This window comes from Schistocerca nitens, chromosome 10 (assembly GCF_023898315.1).
Source record: "Schistocerca nitens isolate TAMUIC-IGC-003100 chromosome 10, iqSchNite1.1, whole genome shotgun sequence".
NCBI lineage: Eukaryota > Metazoa > Arthropoda > Insecta > Orthoptera > Acrididae > Schistocerca > Schistocerca nitens.
This window is the reverse complement of record NC_064623.1, coordinates 71,865,454-71,883,643: the sequence shown is the minus strand read 5'-3', so window position 1 is coordinate 71,883,643 and position 18,190 is coordinate 71,865,454. Positions and strand designations below refer to the sequence as shown.

At 40.9% G+C, this 18,190-nt stretch overlaps 1 protein-coding gene across 5 annotated transcripts in view; it reads left to right on the top strand.

The window, feature by feature from the left end:
- Nucleotides 1-18,190, top strand: part of LOC126210164 (uncharacterized) — a 136,834-nt gene that overhangs the window by 34,074 nt on the left and 84,570 nt on the right. For all 5 annotated transcript variants that reach the window (XM_049939317.1, XM_049939316.1, XM_049939315.1 and 2 more), the window contains one exon: nucleotides 13,423-13,542. In XM_049939317.1, coding sequence (XP_049795274.1) covers nucleotides 13,423-13,542 — 120 coding nt within the window. The remainder of the gene's footprint in view (nucleotides 1-13,422; nucleotides 13,543-18,190) is intronic.

Sequence of the window (18,190 nt, the reverse complement as noted above, 5' to 3'; positions counted from 1 at the left end):
CATGGCTTTCTTTTTTCACCTCCTCCCACAGCCTCCTGACACTGTGCCTGTTGGAATCTAGTCCATGCACGCTCTGCCACACAGCCCTCTGCTCTCCCCCTTTCCCTGCTTTCCCACCTCCCTCTAGATTGCTTCTTCCATTCTGTGTGACAGTTGCATTCCGATCCGAGCTGCCAGAGAAGTTGATCATGTGTGTGTGAGATGTGCTTGCTTGTGTGAATGAATATATGTGTGTTTCCTTTCCTGGCGAAGGGTTTGACCAAAAGCTGATGTGTAAATGTTGTTTTGTTGTGCCTGTCTCCAACTCAGTGAGTCATCTTTGCAGTGAGTAACAATCTCTGTTTTCTTATATTGTTGAGGTAGCAAATATATGTTAAGGCACTTATTTAAATTATATGAAAGTAAAAACTCATACTTAATGAATGACAGTACTTTGCACACTATAAATGTAAAGTATGCATGTCTGGAGCATACCATTTTACAGAAAAATTACAATACATAATCGTAGTATGAGGTACATTTAAATGACAGTGAAAAAACTCATTGCTTTTACATACTTTCGAACCTGAGCCATTGAATATGTTTAACATCATCTTTATAACTGTAAGTATTTAACAAAATGCCCTAAGTTCATGAAAAATGGATAAATAAACTTGTTACAAATCATGATTGGCTGCTTGTTCACAAAATTATCTTAAGTTTATGCAGAAATGAATACAAAACATGCTACAAAAAATTATTGATTCTACTCATTTTTCAATCTTCATCCACTTCTACGTAGGCTGCACCTTCAGCTGATTATGAAAACTTGATACTATTGGTAATATACGTAACTAAGTTTCTGAATGTCATCTTTCTTCATGTTTATGAGAACTGTCTAATCATATGCTCCTGTTTCAGGAAGCCCAGTGTTCTTTTTGGTAAAACATATCTTGGCTTTCATTAATGTAGGAGCAATGAGTCTTTCAATATAGGACTTAGCCTTTTCTTATCCGAATAGTGCTGTTGGTACAGAAACTAATGGGGATGAAATGATACTTTGTCCTGCTTTCTAGTGCCTGTTCCCATTATTTTGGTTAAGATGATGATCTTTTTGTACAGAGGGATTCATCAGGTTTTAGAATTCACTGTTTTGTTTGTTTTTGCTGCATAAACTTCAAAATGACTGAGCAGTTGGATTTGGTGATAAGTGACTTATACTTATCTGGAATAAGTACTCAGTTGCACATTTGTAACTTTCTTTTTAGGACATTTAAGTTGTCATCAGATGGTAGATAAGAGTGCCTCCAATGGGGAAATAGTAGTAGGTTTTGTCGAATCTGCCAGTGTTTGTTAAGAATAAGAACATTTTTACAACCACATGATTGTGATTTTGACCTCTGTGTGCGTTGTTAAAAAAGTGAAGTTCTCTTGTGGAGACAGTTCCCAATATGATGGTACAATAAGGTGCAAACTTCATTAAGGCCTTCTTACCTTGGCCTCCTCATAACAACAATAAAATGTACCTCTCTCTTTCTTCATGTTGTGTATCTAAAAAAACCCTTAGCATACTATAAAACGTCATCAGCCGTACCTTTCTTTGTTTCTCCTTTTTTCATTATTATTTGATGTTTCAGACTCTGAGCTGCTCAACATAATATAAGAACTGGAATACTTAATCATGCTTTTCAGCAAAAGTCGCTGATTGGTTCAACATGTTTATAGGCCTTCTACAAGTTCATTTCTAATATGTGACAACTCCTGGGGTTTTCCCCTATTATAAATAATTGCAGATTTAAGTCAGATTTCTAAAAGCATCAAGACAATGACAGTATCCCATTTTAATTCCAGACAATGCATCAATATCTCGAATTGAAGCTGACAAAACCTGCGTTTTCAGCTTTTGAAGAATTATCCCCTTTTAGTAATAAGTGATTCAGTTATCTGTAGAATTGGAATTAGTGACTGCAACTGACCTAGGGGAAGATCAGTTTAGGTTCTATGGGAATGTAGGAACACCTTGGGACGTACTTTACCTATGACTTACCTTAGAAGGTAGATTGAATAAGGACCAACCTACCTTTAGAGTGGAAGATTATCTACAGCTTTTATAGAAATGAAACTGCATTTATAGGAGTCGAAGGATATGAAGTGGAGGTGGTAGTTGATAAGGGAGTCCGGCAGGATTGTGGCCTATTCCTGGTGTTATTCAGTCTGTATGTAGTGCAAGGAATATGAGAAACCTATGACATTGCAATTCTGTCAGAGACTGCTAAGAACTTGGAAGATCAGTTGAATGGAATGGATGGTATCTGAAAGAGTTTATAACACAAACATCAACAAAAGTAGAAAAGTGGTAGTGGAATGTAATCAAATTAAATTAGATGATAGTGAGAGCTTTAGATTAGAAAATGAGACATTAAAAGCAGTAGATGAGTTTTGTTATTCAGGCAGCAAAATAAATAGCAATAACTGAAGTAGAAAGAATGTATTAAGGACTGACCACAACAAGGAAGTAATTCCTGATGAAGAGAGATTTGTTAACATCAAATATAAAATGTTTAGGAATGCTTTTTTGAAGATATTTGTCTGGAATGTAGCCTTGCACAAAAATGGAATGTGGATGATAAACAGTTCAGACAAGAAGAGAATAGAAGCTGTTGGAATGTAATGCCACAGAAGAATGATTGGTTAACTAATGAAGAGATGCTGAATCAAATTGAAGACAGAAAAAATTTATAGCAGAACTTGACTAAAAGAAGATATTAGTTTTCAGGGCACAGTTGCAGCATCAAGGAATCGTCAATTTGGTAATGGAAATAAGTATTCTTCTTCTTGTGGCTTTGCCTCTGTGGGTCTTTGCCTCCTTAACAGTTTCCTTCCATTCTGCGCTCTCGTTTACTTTCCTTCTCCATCCACAGATTCTTAGAGCTCTGATCTTTCCTTTCACTTCATCCAGCCACCATTTATGTGGTCTTTCTTTTAATCTTCTTCCTGTCGGAGTCTATTGGAAGACCTTTGTATTTGTGTCCTCTATTCTTTTACTTTTAATTAGCCTTATTATCTCAGCTCCTTATGATCCAACTCATAATTTGTCCTTGATCTCTGTGTACTATCATTATTTCAGATTCCTCCATAAATTTTCCATAGTATTCTTCATTCAAATATTCAGTGTTGTTGATTGATATTGCTGGTTAGCACCCATGCCTAACATCAATGTGTAACCACTGGTCTGATTGTAAATGTGGTGTCACCGCTAGACACCACACTTGCTAGGTGGTAACTTAAATCGGCCGCGGTCCTGTAGTACATGTCGGACCCGCGTGTCGCCACTGTGTATTCGCAAACGTAGCGCCACCACAGGGCAGGTCACAAGACACGGACTTGACCTCGCCCCAGTTGTACGGACGACATAGCTTGCGACAAGACGTATCACGTCTTCCTCTCATTTGCCGAGAGACAGTTTAAATAGCCTTCAGCTAGTCCATCGCTACTACCTAGCAAGGCGCCATGTGTATCATTGCTAATTGCTTACTACTATGCAAGAGATGTATTTCAACAAGAACAAGACTACATTAAAGTTAAGTATATTAAAATCTCTCTTCTTTTCTTTATAGTTTTCATCCAGTCTCCTGTTTCAGAATTTACGCCCGTCTGCGTTAGTTTCGCGTGCACCTAGCCACTCATTGTGTCGAGACCTTAGGGAATCGACACAACAATATTTTGGCGACGAGGATGGGATGCCGCGCCCACGTTGCAGTCTTTGTGTTCTATTTGCTCTAATTTGCTTGTGTCATGGCTTCGCCGCATTCTCCAGATGTACTGTCCGAATTTTTTCGCTTGCAGAATCAGCAGACGCAGGCGTTATTGGAAGCCCTTGGACAGCTCGTCCAGGGTCAACGTGCGCTGCAAACCGATGCGGCGGCAGCCGCTTCTTCGCTACCGCAGCCACACAACGCTGTCGCACCGCCATTTAGGCCCTTTGAGGCCACAACCGAAAGCTGGACTGAGTGGGCCGATCAGTTCAACTTCCACCTCACTGCTTATGGAATTCAAGGTAAAGAGCGGCAGCCGTTTTTGCTTTCTTGTGTCGGTGTGTCTACCTACCGTGTGATAGTGAAATTGTTTCCCCGACGCGACGTAGCAACTCTGTCCTACGAGGAAATTTTGTCGGCTTTAGATGCCTATTTCAAAGAAACAGTAAATGTAGTTGCAAAACGGTATACGTTTTTTCGTACAAAACGTACGGCCGGTCAGACTAATAGGGAGTGGGTAGCAACTTTGCAAGGCCTTACTAGAGACTGCGCGTTTGCCTGTGAATGTGGCCTCCCATATTCAGATACTATGGTGCGTGATGCAATTGCACAAAACGTTTCTGATGTTCGCATAAGGGAACAGATTTTGAAACTAGTTAATCCCTCCCTGCAACAAGTGATAGACATTTTGGACAGGCAAGACACACTTGACTTTGCTCAGGCATCATTTGCACCTTCGCCTGCAGTGTGTCACATTAATCGGCCCGCCCGGACCGCTGCACGGGACGCTAAGCGGCCCTCGCGCCCGACTTCGCTGCGGCCGCCTAGCTTGCAACCACGTGCGCCGCGTAAGCAAGCAAATGCAGTGAAATCTTGCCCGCGGTGTGCAACTAGACATTCGCGTGAAAATTGCCCGTCACGCCAAGCTATTTGCTTTTACTGTCACAAGAAAGGACATGTACAAAGTGTTTGCCAGAAAAAGTTAAGATCAGACAATCACACCAATTCCAGGCCCTTTGCTTCGCGCCGGAATCGAACCCAGGACAATCAGGCTCGTGGACCTTCGCCCATGGACATTCATGTAGTTCATTCCCACCCGTCCAGTGACACTTTAGCTAACAGTGACTGTGTTCGTCCCACCCAACGTGTGCGTCGACGTCGCCGGAAATCCCGTAAAGTCGCAAGTGCTTCTGTACCTGTCTCAGTTCAAATTGCACGAGACAGTCGCTCTTGTCGTCAACAAGACAATAAACTTTTTGTGGACTTAGACTTTGCAGGAAAGGTGATACCATTCCAGCTCGATACCGGAGCTGCAGTTTCATTGCTTAATCACGACACGTACAAACAACTGGGCGCCCCGCCATTGCGTGCCGCAAATGTTACGTTAACTAGTTACTCAGGACAGCATATACCTGTGTTAGGACAGTGCAGCCTTATTGCAACATACAAGGGACAGACAAAACTTGTGTCATTTTATGTTCTTCGTTCCTCTAGTGCAGTGAACTTGTTTGGTTTAGATTTGTTTCAATTGTTTAATTTGTCTATTGTAAATCAGGTCCTATCAGTGAATCAGACTGTGCCTTCCGCCAGTGTTTCTAGGCTTTGTGAAGAATTTGCAGACATTTTTGCACCGGGCCTTGGTTGCGCTAAGAACTATGAAGCGCATTTGGAACTGAAAGACAACGCGCAACCAAAATTTTTCAGAGCGCGCAATGTTCCCCACGCATTGCGTGATGAGGTCGCATAAACATTAGCCGAATTAGAATCTCAAGGTGTAATTGAACGTGTGCAGGCTTCTCTCTGGGCCTCACCCTTAGTCATTTTGCCAAAACCTTCCGGAAAACTGAGACTTTGCGTGGACTTCAAGGCAACTGTGAATCCACAACTTGTGACTGCTACTTTTCCTTTGCCCCGCCCGGAAGATCTTTTTGACAAACTGTGCCCGGGAAAATATTTTTCAAAATTGGACCTAGCAGATGCGTACTTGCAAACTACCTGTGGACGAAGCATCCCAGCGCGTCTTAGTGGTTAACACGCATCTTGGCTTGTATCGCTTCAAAAGACTGCCATTCGGGTGTGCATCCGCCCCTGCTTTATTTCAGCAATATTTACAAACTATTTGTGCGTCGGTCCCTACTGCTGCGAACTATCTGGACGATATTGTGATCTCAGGAAAGACAGAAGCCGAACATTTGCAGAATCTCCGGACCTTATTTCAGGTCTTGCGTCAGAATGGTCTTCGCTTGAGGAAGGACAAATGTGTGTTTTTTGCTCGTGACTTACCGTACCTGGGCCATGTCCTTAACGCCCAAGGTATACATCCGAGTCCAGAGCACCTTCGTGCCATTCAGGACTTGCCGTCACCGCAGAACTTAAAACAGCTACAGAGTGTGCTGGGTAAGGTAAATTATTATCATCGATTTGTGCGCAATGCTTCTTCCATTTCAGCTCCGCTTCATCGCTTACGCCGTAAAGGTGTTCCGTTCGTCTGGACGACGGAATGCGAACGCGCCTTTCGCCAGTTGAAATCGGCGTTACTTTCAAATACTTGCCTTACGCCATTCGATCCCCGAAAACCCCTTTTGTTGATGGTAGATGCATCGGATTTCGGGATCGGTGCTGTGCTTGCGCACAAGGATGGCTCGCATGATCGCCCTATTGCCTTTGCGTCCAAATTGCTCTCATCTGCGCAAAGAAATTATTCACAAATAGAGAAAGAAGCTTTAGCTCTCGTGTTTGGTGTTACCAAGTTCCATGACTTCTTGTATGGTCGTCACTTTACAATCATCACGGACCACAAACCTTTGACATCGCTTTTTCATCCGAACAAACCTGTACCTCCACGTACAGCGCAGAAATTCATTCGCTGGTCACTTTTTCTCTCGCAGTACCGCTACGATATCTTGTATCGGTCCACTGCTAAGCACGGCAACGCTGATGCGTTGTCCCGTTTGCCTGTTGCTGAGGATAAAGCATTCGATTCTTCCGAACTTGCTTGCATGTTCATTGATTCGGAAGCCGATGACGTGGTCGCATCGTTTCCGATTGATTTTCGTCGTGTAGCTACTGCCACAGCTGCTGACCCTGTCCTTGATACTGTTTTGCGTTTTGTTGCTACGCAATGGCCCTTGTCAAAGTCACGGATCGAGGATCCTTTGGTTCGCCGATTTTTTGCCCACAAGGAGAGACTTTTTGTCCGACGTGGTGTTTTGTTGTTGCGTTCCGATAATGATCAATCCCGAGTCGTGGTCCCACGTTCGTTACAGTCCTCTGTCTTAAAGCTTCTTCACCAAGGACATTGGGGTATAGTGCGAACGAAACAACTTGCTCGACAGCACTGTACTTGGTTCGGAATCGATGCTGCGATTACGAATATGTGCTCCTCTTGCGTGGCGTGTGCCGAACAACAATCCGCACCGCCGCGGAAATTCTTTGCATGGCCGAACGCCTCTTCCCCTTGACAACGCTTGCACATCGATTTTGCTGGTCCATTCTGGAATGCTCGATGGTTGGTTGTGGTCGATGCTTTCAGTAATTTTCCTTTGTTGTCCGGATGTCTTCCACGACGTCTTCTGCCACCATCCAAGCCTTGTCTGCTATCTTTTGCATTGAAGGTCTTCCGCAGACTATTGTTTCCGACAATGGCCCACAATTCATGTCCGCAGAATTTCAGTCATTCTGCCAGGCCAATGGTATTCAACATCTGACATCCGCGCCGTTTTCGCCTCAGTCAAACGGTGCCGCTGAACGATTGGTCCGGACTTTCAAGTCGCAGATGTTGAAGTTGAAAGAGTCGCATTCTCGGGAGGACGCTTTGTTGCTCTTTTTGTCCTCATATCGCTCTCAGCCCCGCGATGGTCGCTCGCCGGCTGAGTTGCTCCATGGTCGTCCTCATCGAACTCTGATGTCTTTGCTGCATCCGCCACATCAGGTTCCTGTGCAGCGGCAGACTCCTGCTTTTGCTCCTGGCGACGTTGTCTATTATCGCAACTATCGCGGTTCACAGCGTTGGCTCGCAGGGCGCATTCTTCGCTGCCTCGGCCGCGCGATGTATTTGGTTTTGGGGGCCTCTGGTGAGGTGCGTCGGCATCTCAATCAGCTGCGCCTCTGTCGTCGCCTGGGTTCTGCCGCTCCCCGTCTGCTTTCAGCGACGGCGCCGTCAGGTCAGCGCCCTGGGGACCCATCTACTGGCTCGCCTCATCCCCAGGTGTTACCGCCGATGCCTTCCATTTTGCCTCATGGCGTCGCGCCGCCGCAGCCGCCGCCGGCGCCGCCAGCAGCGGACGCTTCGCTGCAGCCGCCTCGCGCCTCCCTGGGTCACGCGCCGCCGCTCGCTTCCCGTGACCAGCCGTCCTCCGCCATGGACCTCTTGCCCGCTCCGGACCAGATGTCGTCTTCGCCCGTCGGGTGCTCCGACCACATGGAGGTCGACCCTTCTGTCTCATTACGTGCGCATACACCTCATGTTGACGTGCACCCTGGACTAGGTTTGCAGGCGTTTCCTAGCTCCCCTCGGACCGAATGGCCGGGTGCGGGTGGCACAGCCTCGCCTGTTGTTAGGCTCCCCACCTCATCGCATACGTCAACATGGGGTCCTCCCCACGGCGGGCGGAAGCCTTATCTCACGACCGTTCGCCGATTTGCGGGGGAGGAATGTGGTGTCACCGCTAGACACCACACTTGCTAGGTGGTAACTTAAATCGGCCGCGGTCCTGTAGTACATGTCGGACCCGCGTGTCGCCACTGTGTATTCGCAAACGTAGCGCCACCACAGGGCAGGTCACAAGACACGGACTTGACCTCGCCCCAGTTGTACGGACGACATAGCTTGCGACAAGACGTATCACGTCTTCCTCTCATTTGCCGAGAGACAGTTTAAATAGCCTTCAGCTAGTCCATCGCTACTACCTAGCAAGGCGCCATGTGTATCATTGCTAATTGCTTACTACTATGCAAGAGATGTATTTCAACAAGAACAAGACTACATTAAAGTTAAGTATATTAAAATCTCTCTTCTTTTCTTTATAGTTTTCATCCAGTCTCCTGTTTCAGAATTTACGCCCGTCTGCGTTAGTTTCGCGTGCACCTAGCCACTCATTGTGTCGAGACCTTAGGGAATCGACACAACAGTAACCTTATATGTAGTGATTTTTACTTCTCAGTTTACCAACACCACACCACATATTACCACTTAAAATGTGGGCTTTTATTTCAGTGGACATGGAATTTATTTTAATAATATTAACTTCTAGGTATTCAAAATCCTCTACTTGCTCAAAATTAAAACCTGCTGCTGACCATATCCAGATTATTGTCCTAAGTTTTATAGAGCCACATATGTTTGTTTCCTGATTTGTTAATTTCCAGACCTGTACGCCATGCTGCCTCTTTCAATTTCACCACTATTGTCTCCAGTGACATCGTTCGTATACTAATTACTGCAGTGTTGTCAGCATATGCCACCAACTGCATGGTTCTTATACTTACGTGCCCAGCTATTTTGAGTTTTTGCATAATGGCTTCTAAGGTCGAATTGAAAGGCATTGTGAGAAGGGCATCATCTTTTGTAACTCCTTTATTGATATTGAAACAGTCTGCTAATTCCCTATCCACCTTCATGATTGCCTTAGAACTTTTTGAGATTGCCCTAATAACAGAAATATGTTTGGATAGTGTGCTGAGCAATTTTGTCTTCTAACATATCTTCCCTATTTAGACTATTGAAGGCATTGATTTTTCTGCTTTTTTTTAATTCATAATAATTTCAAAGCCCAGAACCATTTGATTAATAGGAAGATTCCATACTTGTTGGATGCATAACTGAAGAAGCACACGTAGTTGTGTATTTGGTAAAGTTGAGTAGAAAGGTCATTTTGAGGGTTATAACTGTCTTTGTTATGTGTGAAGATTTGTTATGGAGCATATTCTGTTTTGGATGTTATAATTATATGCCCGAGGTAATCCTTATGGGTTTTGTGTGGGTGCAGGAACTGTAGTGTTGTGCCCAACGTCATTACAAGTGCAGCGAAGAGACTGCTGCGTTGTACGCGACTCTGAGGACTATCAACAGCTCGACCACAGTGTATTGCAGTAATATCAAAACATAGTACCTACCCCCCCTTTTTTTTTTATTTTCAGTGGACTGACCCAAAAAATGTAAAATGCAGGAAAGTGTTAAATACAGGAAAACATCGGAAACATAACAAGTGAAAATGAATAATTACTCTTACTGTCATTATCTTTATATTGTTCAAAATATGAAATTAAAACAATTTAAATTTTTCCTTCAAAAAAATCCAATACAATTAACTGTTTTTTATTCCTTTCTAACAGAAATTGGCTGTACTCTTTGTGAAATGACATTAAAGAGATATTTATGTTCTAATGTGAGACTTATTATTGATATCATTACGAAATTATGCTTAATAAAATTTGTAACTCTATATTGGTTAAAATGCTGCAGTTGTCAGTCTGCGTAAACATAGAACAATAGGCATGAAAGCTACAATTTGGTGTTGACAAGGTGGTCACTTGGTTCAAGGATGACCTGGGTGAGAAAGAGGGCGGTAATTGTCATGTTACAGAGCTTCTTGAGGAGGAATGTTTACGTCTGTTATTAGCTTGTACCAACCCAAGACTGTGTATGTAGTATGGATTAGCATTTTGGATGTGGAAGTAACAGTGATTCATGAAAGCCCATTATAGAGATGGCTGTCTTAAAATTAAAGCTGTTGTATTACAACACATTGAGCAGAAGGAAGGTTGCTACCAAAGTCATTATTGTCACATCATTATTAGCATGGTTTACCAATGTTCCAAACACTGCGAACCTATAATAAAAGGGCTGACTTTTAACAGAAATAAATTGCAGTTTTTGCAAAAATCTATATGAAATGGTAAAGATCATGATAATGTCAAAGAAAACATAAAATAATATAGAACCGTTAATGACGGGAAAGCATTGTATTGAGAATGTAGAACTTCTGTCGGGACTGACAAAAATGACTGTTAATAGTGGGAAAACATAAAATGCGGAACTTAAAAATGGGGCTTTACTGTGTACATAACTTTTTGTTGTAGCAATTTTGTTTTAATTGGTGAACTGTCAGCGTTTGAACCGAATGTAAGTCTAAGATAAAAATGCGTGCTAATTGTTAATCTCTTGTCTGATGTGTAGCCAACATGTAATAAAGTCCAACTGTAACTCCCAGTTGCTAGAGTACTGATTAAGTAGATGTTGGTATCAAATTGAGATTTAAGACGATTTTGTCCAGTCGATAATTTCTCTACTACTAAGATACAAATATGTAGTTTAGTCATACCACACATATTGACCTAACTCTCACAACCTTCTCAAAATCCATGTAGATAATGTTGATTTCTACATTATATTCATATGTTTTTTTTTTTCCTATATTTGTTTCAGCATGAATATTTGGTCCACAGCTGATCTGTTAGGCCTAAAGCCTCACTGATAATCTCCCAATATGTCTTCCATATATGGCACTAGTCTGTAGTACAGGGTTCCGGATAAAATTTTATATGCTACATTCAGCAGTGTGATCCTTCTGTAGTAAGAGGAACGTGCTTTGTCACTTTATAAGAAGTTAAAAGAAGGAACATGTCGGTATAGGTTTAAAATAATAGGCTGCAAGAGTAAAGAGCAAGGCAAAAGCTTAACTATGGTAAGCCGGCTCAAATGTATGTAAGTAAGTAAGTGGCTGTGCATAGGTGAGGGGCCTTGGGACAGTACATACTGGCATGTAGAGCCATATCAAAAGAACACAATAGTATTCTCATAACTGGGGTTCAAACTCATGTAAAATTTTGAAAATGGCACCATGCTTGCCTTTTGACTAAAAAATACAAATAAATGATTTTGCAGTCAAAAGATGCCCATGTGTTTTTTTTCCCCTACAATATTCATTTCTCCCTTCTCGTTTATATAAAAACTCTGCATATTAAAACCGGTTAATGTGACATTTTCTTTTCAAATTATATTCCAACAGTATTTTATTTTATTAATGAAAACATCCTATAATGAATGACATTACATATAGACACACAAAGACAGCTTCTAAAACTCAAAATAATGAGTTACAACATTTTGAAAATCGCCAGTAATAAAATCCCACTCTACTCGTGCACTGGACTTTGACTAAAATATCCTGAAACTTGGTCATTGTTTAGTTTCTCTGTAGCTATGAAGTCCAGTCATGTATGTCACATTTGTTTCCTGTGAACATAAACCCTGAAGGCACTGACTGTAGTAGAGTGGATGTATTTATCTTGTACCATTGGTGAGCATTTGTCACTAAACTGACAAAATGTCGTCTCTTCGTCTCTAATGACATAACATCACATTCTTCTTCACTTTCTGAGCTGCTAAATTTAATGTCAGACTCAGGATAACTATAGTAATCCTTTTTTGAAAGCATTGCCCTAACAACAGTATAGGAGCGAGTCTGAAAGCGTGTATTTTGTTGTCGAGTATCCAAAGTTGCACACAGTGAAGGTGGTATCTAGTGGCAACCACCTCAACCAAAACATGACAACTAGGCTACAAATGTAGTAGCAGACACTCTCACATGTGACTATTAGTGCTTCAATGGATATAAACTGGTTTTTATTTTTTCGAGGATCTCTTATGTAGCCAGAGGGATTTTAAGTTTCTGTCAAAATGACCTAAACGAGGTAACCCAGGGTTTTTATGGTAAAGGGGTCAAACAAATGTAACATTGACTGTATTTTAAAGCATTCTCAGATGGATTTCAATGCCACTGTGTCTCAGTTTTAGAATCTACAACTTCATGTCACTTTTTGGGTTTTTCCGTAAAATAAACCTTAGAAACAAACCATGAACCACTTAATACAACTTTTATGCATGACACTTATTATTATGAATTTTTAAATGTGTCAATAAGCAGTTTATTTATAGTATGGGTACAGTGTTTGTAGGTAATTGTTAAATTATGTGAACACAATCTCTCGCTTTTTAAAAACAGGTGCAAAATGACTTCATACAGAATGATGGCTAATAGAACGGACACTGCTAAAAAGCCTGCTTCGGCCCCTCTACATATTTCCTTTCTCTTTGCTGCTGCCTTGCATTTTGAGTGCACCCTCCATTCCATACCAATATGTCTCTCTCTCAGAAGTTCCAGACTGATTGACTCACAGCTTTAGTTGGTTTTTCGATTAAAAGTCCATTTCACAACCACAAGTGTAAAAAAACTCACTCTAAACTTTCCTTTTTTGGGCATGTGGAAAAAGCTTAGCTTTGAAAATGTTTGGTGCCCCAAAATCACTTTTGGTCATTTGTACTTGTCTCCTCCTTCCTTTTCATTCCATCCAGTCCTCCTCTTCATCTGCCATAAATTCAAAAGCTTGTCATCCATTTTTATGACTTTATTGTTAATTTGCTCAATAAGAACACTGTGGTGATTACACAAAAGTTTAGTTTGATTATATTTGTGCCATATTTTTGTGTGACTGCTACTCTGTAAAGTTAGTGGGTTATTTCTTATACCCAGGAGTATTCATTCATTGTATTTACTCTTTGAGCTTGCTTTACCATTTTATTGAGAGCAATTTATGAAATGTCTTATCACTTCAAAGTCTCTGCAAAAGACACAGTGAAGTGAAAGGAAGCGGTTACAATTTTATTCTCATTTATACGTTTTTTCAGATGATGCCACCATCCCAACCAAGGTCTTCAAAAATGACATTTGTAGGTTGATTGATTTGCCAGAGCGCCATACGGATCCTGGATCAGAGACTGAATTTTCATTTCAGGAAGAAGAAACAGGTACGACTTCACTTCCTCGACATTCATATTTTGTATGTAGAGGGATGGGCATTGGCTATTTCTCACAGCAGCATGTGATGTGACTTTAAAGATATTTTGTATGTTTCACCGGCAATAATTGACTGAATTGCCATAGCTTCTACAGTTATGACACAGCAGATAGTTTGAAGATGCAGAAGATGCTTTCAGTGCTCTAAGAACACTACGTGTACTGCATTGTGATATAACTTGCAAATGTGTGTCACAGTACATAAAATGTTTCTTTGTGAAGCAGCCACCACTACTTAGTGTCACTGTCTGTGGTTTCACTTTCAAAATGTGTTGTCTTCAAAATAAAACTGTTATCATTGATGCCGATTTAAAATTTTTTACATTAACAGATGTTCTAAGTTAATGTAACTTAGTCCCTGCAAACCTTTCTTTTCATTTTGTATTCAGTATTTATAAGGAGCATAAAATGGGTAAGAACATTGAGACAGAAGAATAAGTGTATCTTGTGATAAGTGTGAAATACGTATATGGCAACAAAATGACCTGGTTTGATGCATAGAGGGTAAGAAACTGCTGCACTATTGATATCTTTACACCTCTCTTAGGAAAGTAGTATCTCACTGTTCAGTGTTTCCACAGCTGTCAGTAATACAGTAGCAGACCTGTGCCTTTTGTTGAGATTTGGCATCCACTTTCTGTTTCTTTTTTCTGTCAGCATTTGAGAACAGAGCAGTGCATTTAACTTATTCTTTCATTTGTGTGTTATGGTCTGCCATTAACAACACTGTATCCTGTGGCTAAAAAGTTTAGATGCAAAATGATCTACGAAGAATACGATTTGATTCCTGGCATCATATACAAGTTGAAATTGGTTCACTACAAATAAATTTCGCTTACTGTGTACAAAGGTAATAAGATTGCAGATGTACTGTGATGGAACCCTTAATACACTTGGATTTTTTAAAAAGTGCACAAATCAGTTTTCTTCACTTCATGTTGTGGATATTTCTGATAATGTTTTTTTTTTTTTTTTTTTAAGTCTTAATATTACAGACATATTGTTTGAGCTATGCCAAAGTTTAATTCCACATCTTATAATGTGATATATTACTTACATTTACATGACTACTTGGCAACTGACACTCATGTGCCTGGCAGAGGATTTATCAAACCACTTTCATACTATTTCTCTAGTGTCCTGCTCTCGAACAGTGTGCAGGAAAAATGAATATGTACATTTTTCTCTGCAAGCTCTGATTTCTCTTATTTCATTAGGATGAACATTTCTCCCTAAGTAGGTTGTTGTCAACAAACTATTTTCACATTTGGAAGATAAAGTTGGTGATTGATCTTTAGTGAAAAGATGTTGCCACAGTGAAAAATTCCTTATTTTTAACAATTGACACCCAAATTCCTGTATCATATCCATGACACACACTCCCCTATTTCATGATAATACAAAATGAGCTGCCCATCTTGAACTTTATGGGTGTCCTTTCCTTATGTTCTTGCTGGTAGTATTGTATACCATCATCATTACAAATGCTAGGCTATTTAATTTATTTTTGAAGAGTTGTATATGCGAAGCCTGTGACATATTTTTATCCAGGTGCATTCTTAGGAATTTTATGACCATTTTGCTTCTTGGTTTTTGTAATGGCCTTGCCGCAGTGATAACACGAGTTCCCATCAGCTCACCGAAGTTATGCTCTGTAGGGTTGGGTTAGCACTTGGATCTCATAAACTGACACATGGCCGGGAGAGTGGTATGCTGACCACATGTCCCTCCATATCCGCATCCAGTGACGCCTGTGGGCAGAGGATGACATGGCATCCGATCGGTACTGTAGGGTCTTCATGACCTGTTCGGGCAGTTTAGTTTTTTAAATTGTGGTTTTTGTGGTGAATTTGAACATCATTTAACTTGACTTGGTTTGTTTTAAACTGCGTTAACTTAGTTTTTCAGTGTTTAATTTTAAGCAATTTAGATTAAAATTGTTACCCAATTTTTCTCGAGTATTTAAGATAGTTTGGGGACTTTAATACATACTGTTAGTGACAGTGATTTCAGATTCATCATTTGCTAATAAAACTGTGTGACAGTCAATATTAAGAAAGAAAATGGGAGCTAAAACTGAGATTTAAGGAATTCTTTGTGAAATGAAATGGTTTTGCATTCTGCACCACAGTTCCCTCTCCCTGATGTTATAACCACTTTTTGTCTTCAGTTGGTTAGGTGGGACCTAAACTGTTCTAATAGAGTGCCCCTAATGCCTTATTTTTTCAAGTTTAGAGAGTAGCAAGCAGTGGTTCACACTACCAAGGCTGTCAGTAGGTCACTAGAATTTTTTGTGCCATGTAGGAAGTTGTCTCGAGAGGAGCTACAAATTGGTTGATAGCAGCTATTGTGCTATTGCCTTTTTGAAACCCATACTGATATTTTGAATTTTTTTTTAATTTTTGTGTGAAACTTTGAGTTTATATTGTGAGAACCTTTCCAAATATTTTTGATAGTGGTGGAAGAAGAGATATTGGGTTATAGTTTCTCATAAATTCTTTTGTGCTTTTTTTGAGTATTGATTCAACTATTGCATAATTCAGAGGATCTATAAAATGACATTAAAGACTTATTAACTATTGTGGATAGTGGCTGTGCAGATTATTTTAGAGGCTGTGTGTAATACTTTAGTTATTATTCCATCCCACCTGCTGATCTGTCTTTTTGGTGATAGTATCATATTATTTATATCTTTTGCAATAGTTTTGCTGAATTTCCTGAAAGAAAATTGCTCAGTGCCAAAGAAATTAACCTTATCTGTTTAATCTTGTGCATTCATATTTGATTTTTTACATTTGATTCATTAAAAAGTGCTGAAATCTGAGCAGGATTTTAAAAAGTCTTTGATTTGTTCTCACTACCCAAAATAAATGTATTATTTGCCAGTTCTTTTGTGCCTTTGTAAAAATATTTTTGTAACTTTCATATAGACAACAAAGTTGGGACTTAAGCTGTGTTTTCGTTCTCTGTGTAGCTGTCTTTTCTAACAGTAAATGTTTTTATTCCTTCAGCAACCCTCTTTACTTCATTTGCTACTTCTTTATGCAGTACAGTGAGAGGGGAAGCATCATTAAAAAGTGAGCTCGAATTTTTCCAAGAACTTAGAATAAATTTCAAATACTGTACTGTGTTCTGTAGTCCACTCTGTTATTTTATCTGTGATGGAATTATTTCTTTTTTTTTTTTTGCATAAAACTGCCATATGGTGTTGGCTTTTTTTCTTTTTAAAGCAAGGTTCCATTGTTGGTCACTCACTGATGGTTTGTTTACTTGAGTAAAATCAGTGAAATTAGCATAAAAACCCAATTTTTGAATAGTCAAAGAATTTTGCCGAGCTATTGACTTCAGTAGCTGAATCTGTGTTGAAGTCAGCAGCTATTATGATTCTTTCATTGGCTTATTTTTTAAGTTTCTGCAACAGTCACTGGAATTTCGATGAAAGTGGTTCCATTATTTCCACGCCTGGAATTCTATACACAGATAAAATTATTTTGCCTCAGCTCTTCACAGCAATTTTCAGATTAGTGTTCTTCATTAATAAACCAAAATTCTATCTTACTTTATATTCCACTGATTGTATTATGAAAAGGATAGATTGATACTCACCATATAAGGAGATACCGAGTCGCAGACAGGCACACAAGGAGACTGCTGTACATGTGAGCCCTTGGCCAAAAGGGCTTCTTCTACCATAGAAACTAAACGCACATTCATGCAAGCACAACTTGTACACACATGACCACTGTCTCGGGTCACTGATGCTGGACTGTTGAGCAACTGTACCTGCTAGGTGAAGCACTTTGAGTGGTGAATGTAAGGGGTGAGGTGGGGAGGGTATAGTGATGCTTGTGGGAATATACAGTGACATGTTGGGGACAGAAGACAGGCTAGTGTGTGTGTGTGTGTGTGTGTGTGTGTGTGTGTGTGTGTGTGTGTGTTGGAGGGATAGAAGGCTCTGTAGTGCTAGAGTGGGAGCAAGGAATGGGATAGGTGGGTGAACAACAGGGACTATGGGGCAAGGGGGGGTGGGAGGGGGGAGTGTGGAAGGTAGGTTACAGGAACATAAGATACATTGCAGCCTGTGCCATCTGGATCCTTCGTAGCAACACCAGCTTTTCTGTGTTCAGCAGGTTGGAACTCTCCCCGCAACATATCCCACATCCCCCCCCCCCCCCGCCCCCCTTTGGCCTATGCCTTCACTAGTCCCTGTCCTTCACTCAGCTATCCCTTTTCCTTCTCCCCCTCCAGCACTATATGGCCTTCTGTTCCTCCAACACACCCACTAGTCTTTTTATCCTCCTCTACTGCTCTCCTTTTCCATTTTCCCTTCTCTCAAACCTTGCAACTGCACCCAGCAGTCATATGCTGTTGCCACCACATCCTTGAATGCTCCCTCAATCAGCACTGTGTCGTCGCCACCCCTACCCTACTATCCCTCCCTCTCCCCACCCCAGCCTCCTGCTTACCGCCCACTACCAACGCATGGTTACTTCATCTATCAAGTGCAGTTGCTTGCAGTCTGACCTCAGTGGTCAGAAACACTGGTCACACGTGTGTATATCGTGCTTGTGAAGAGAGTGTGAGTGTGAGTGTGAGTGT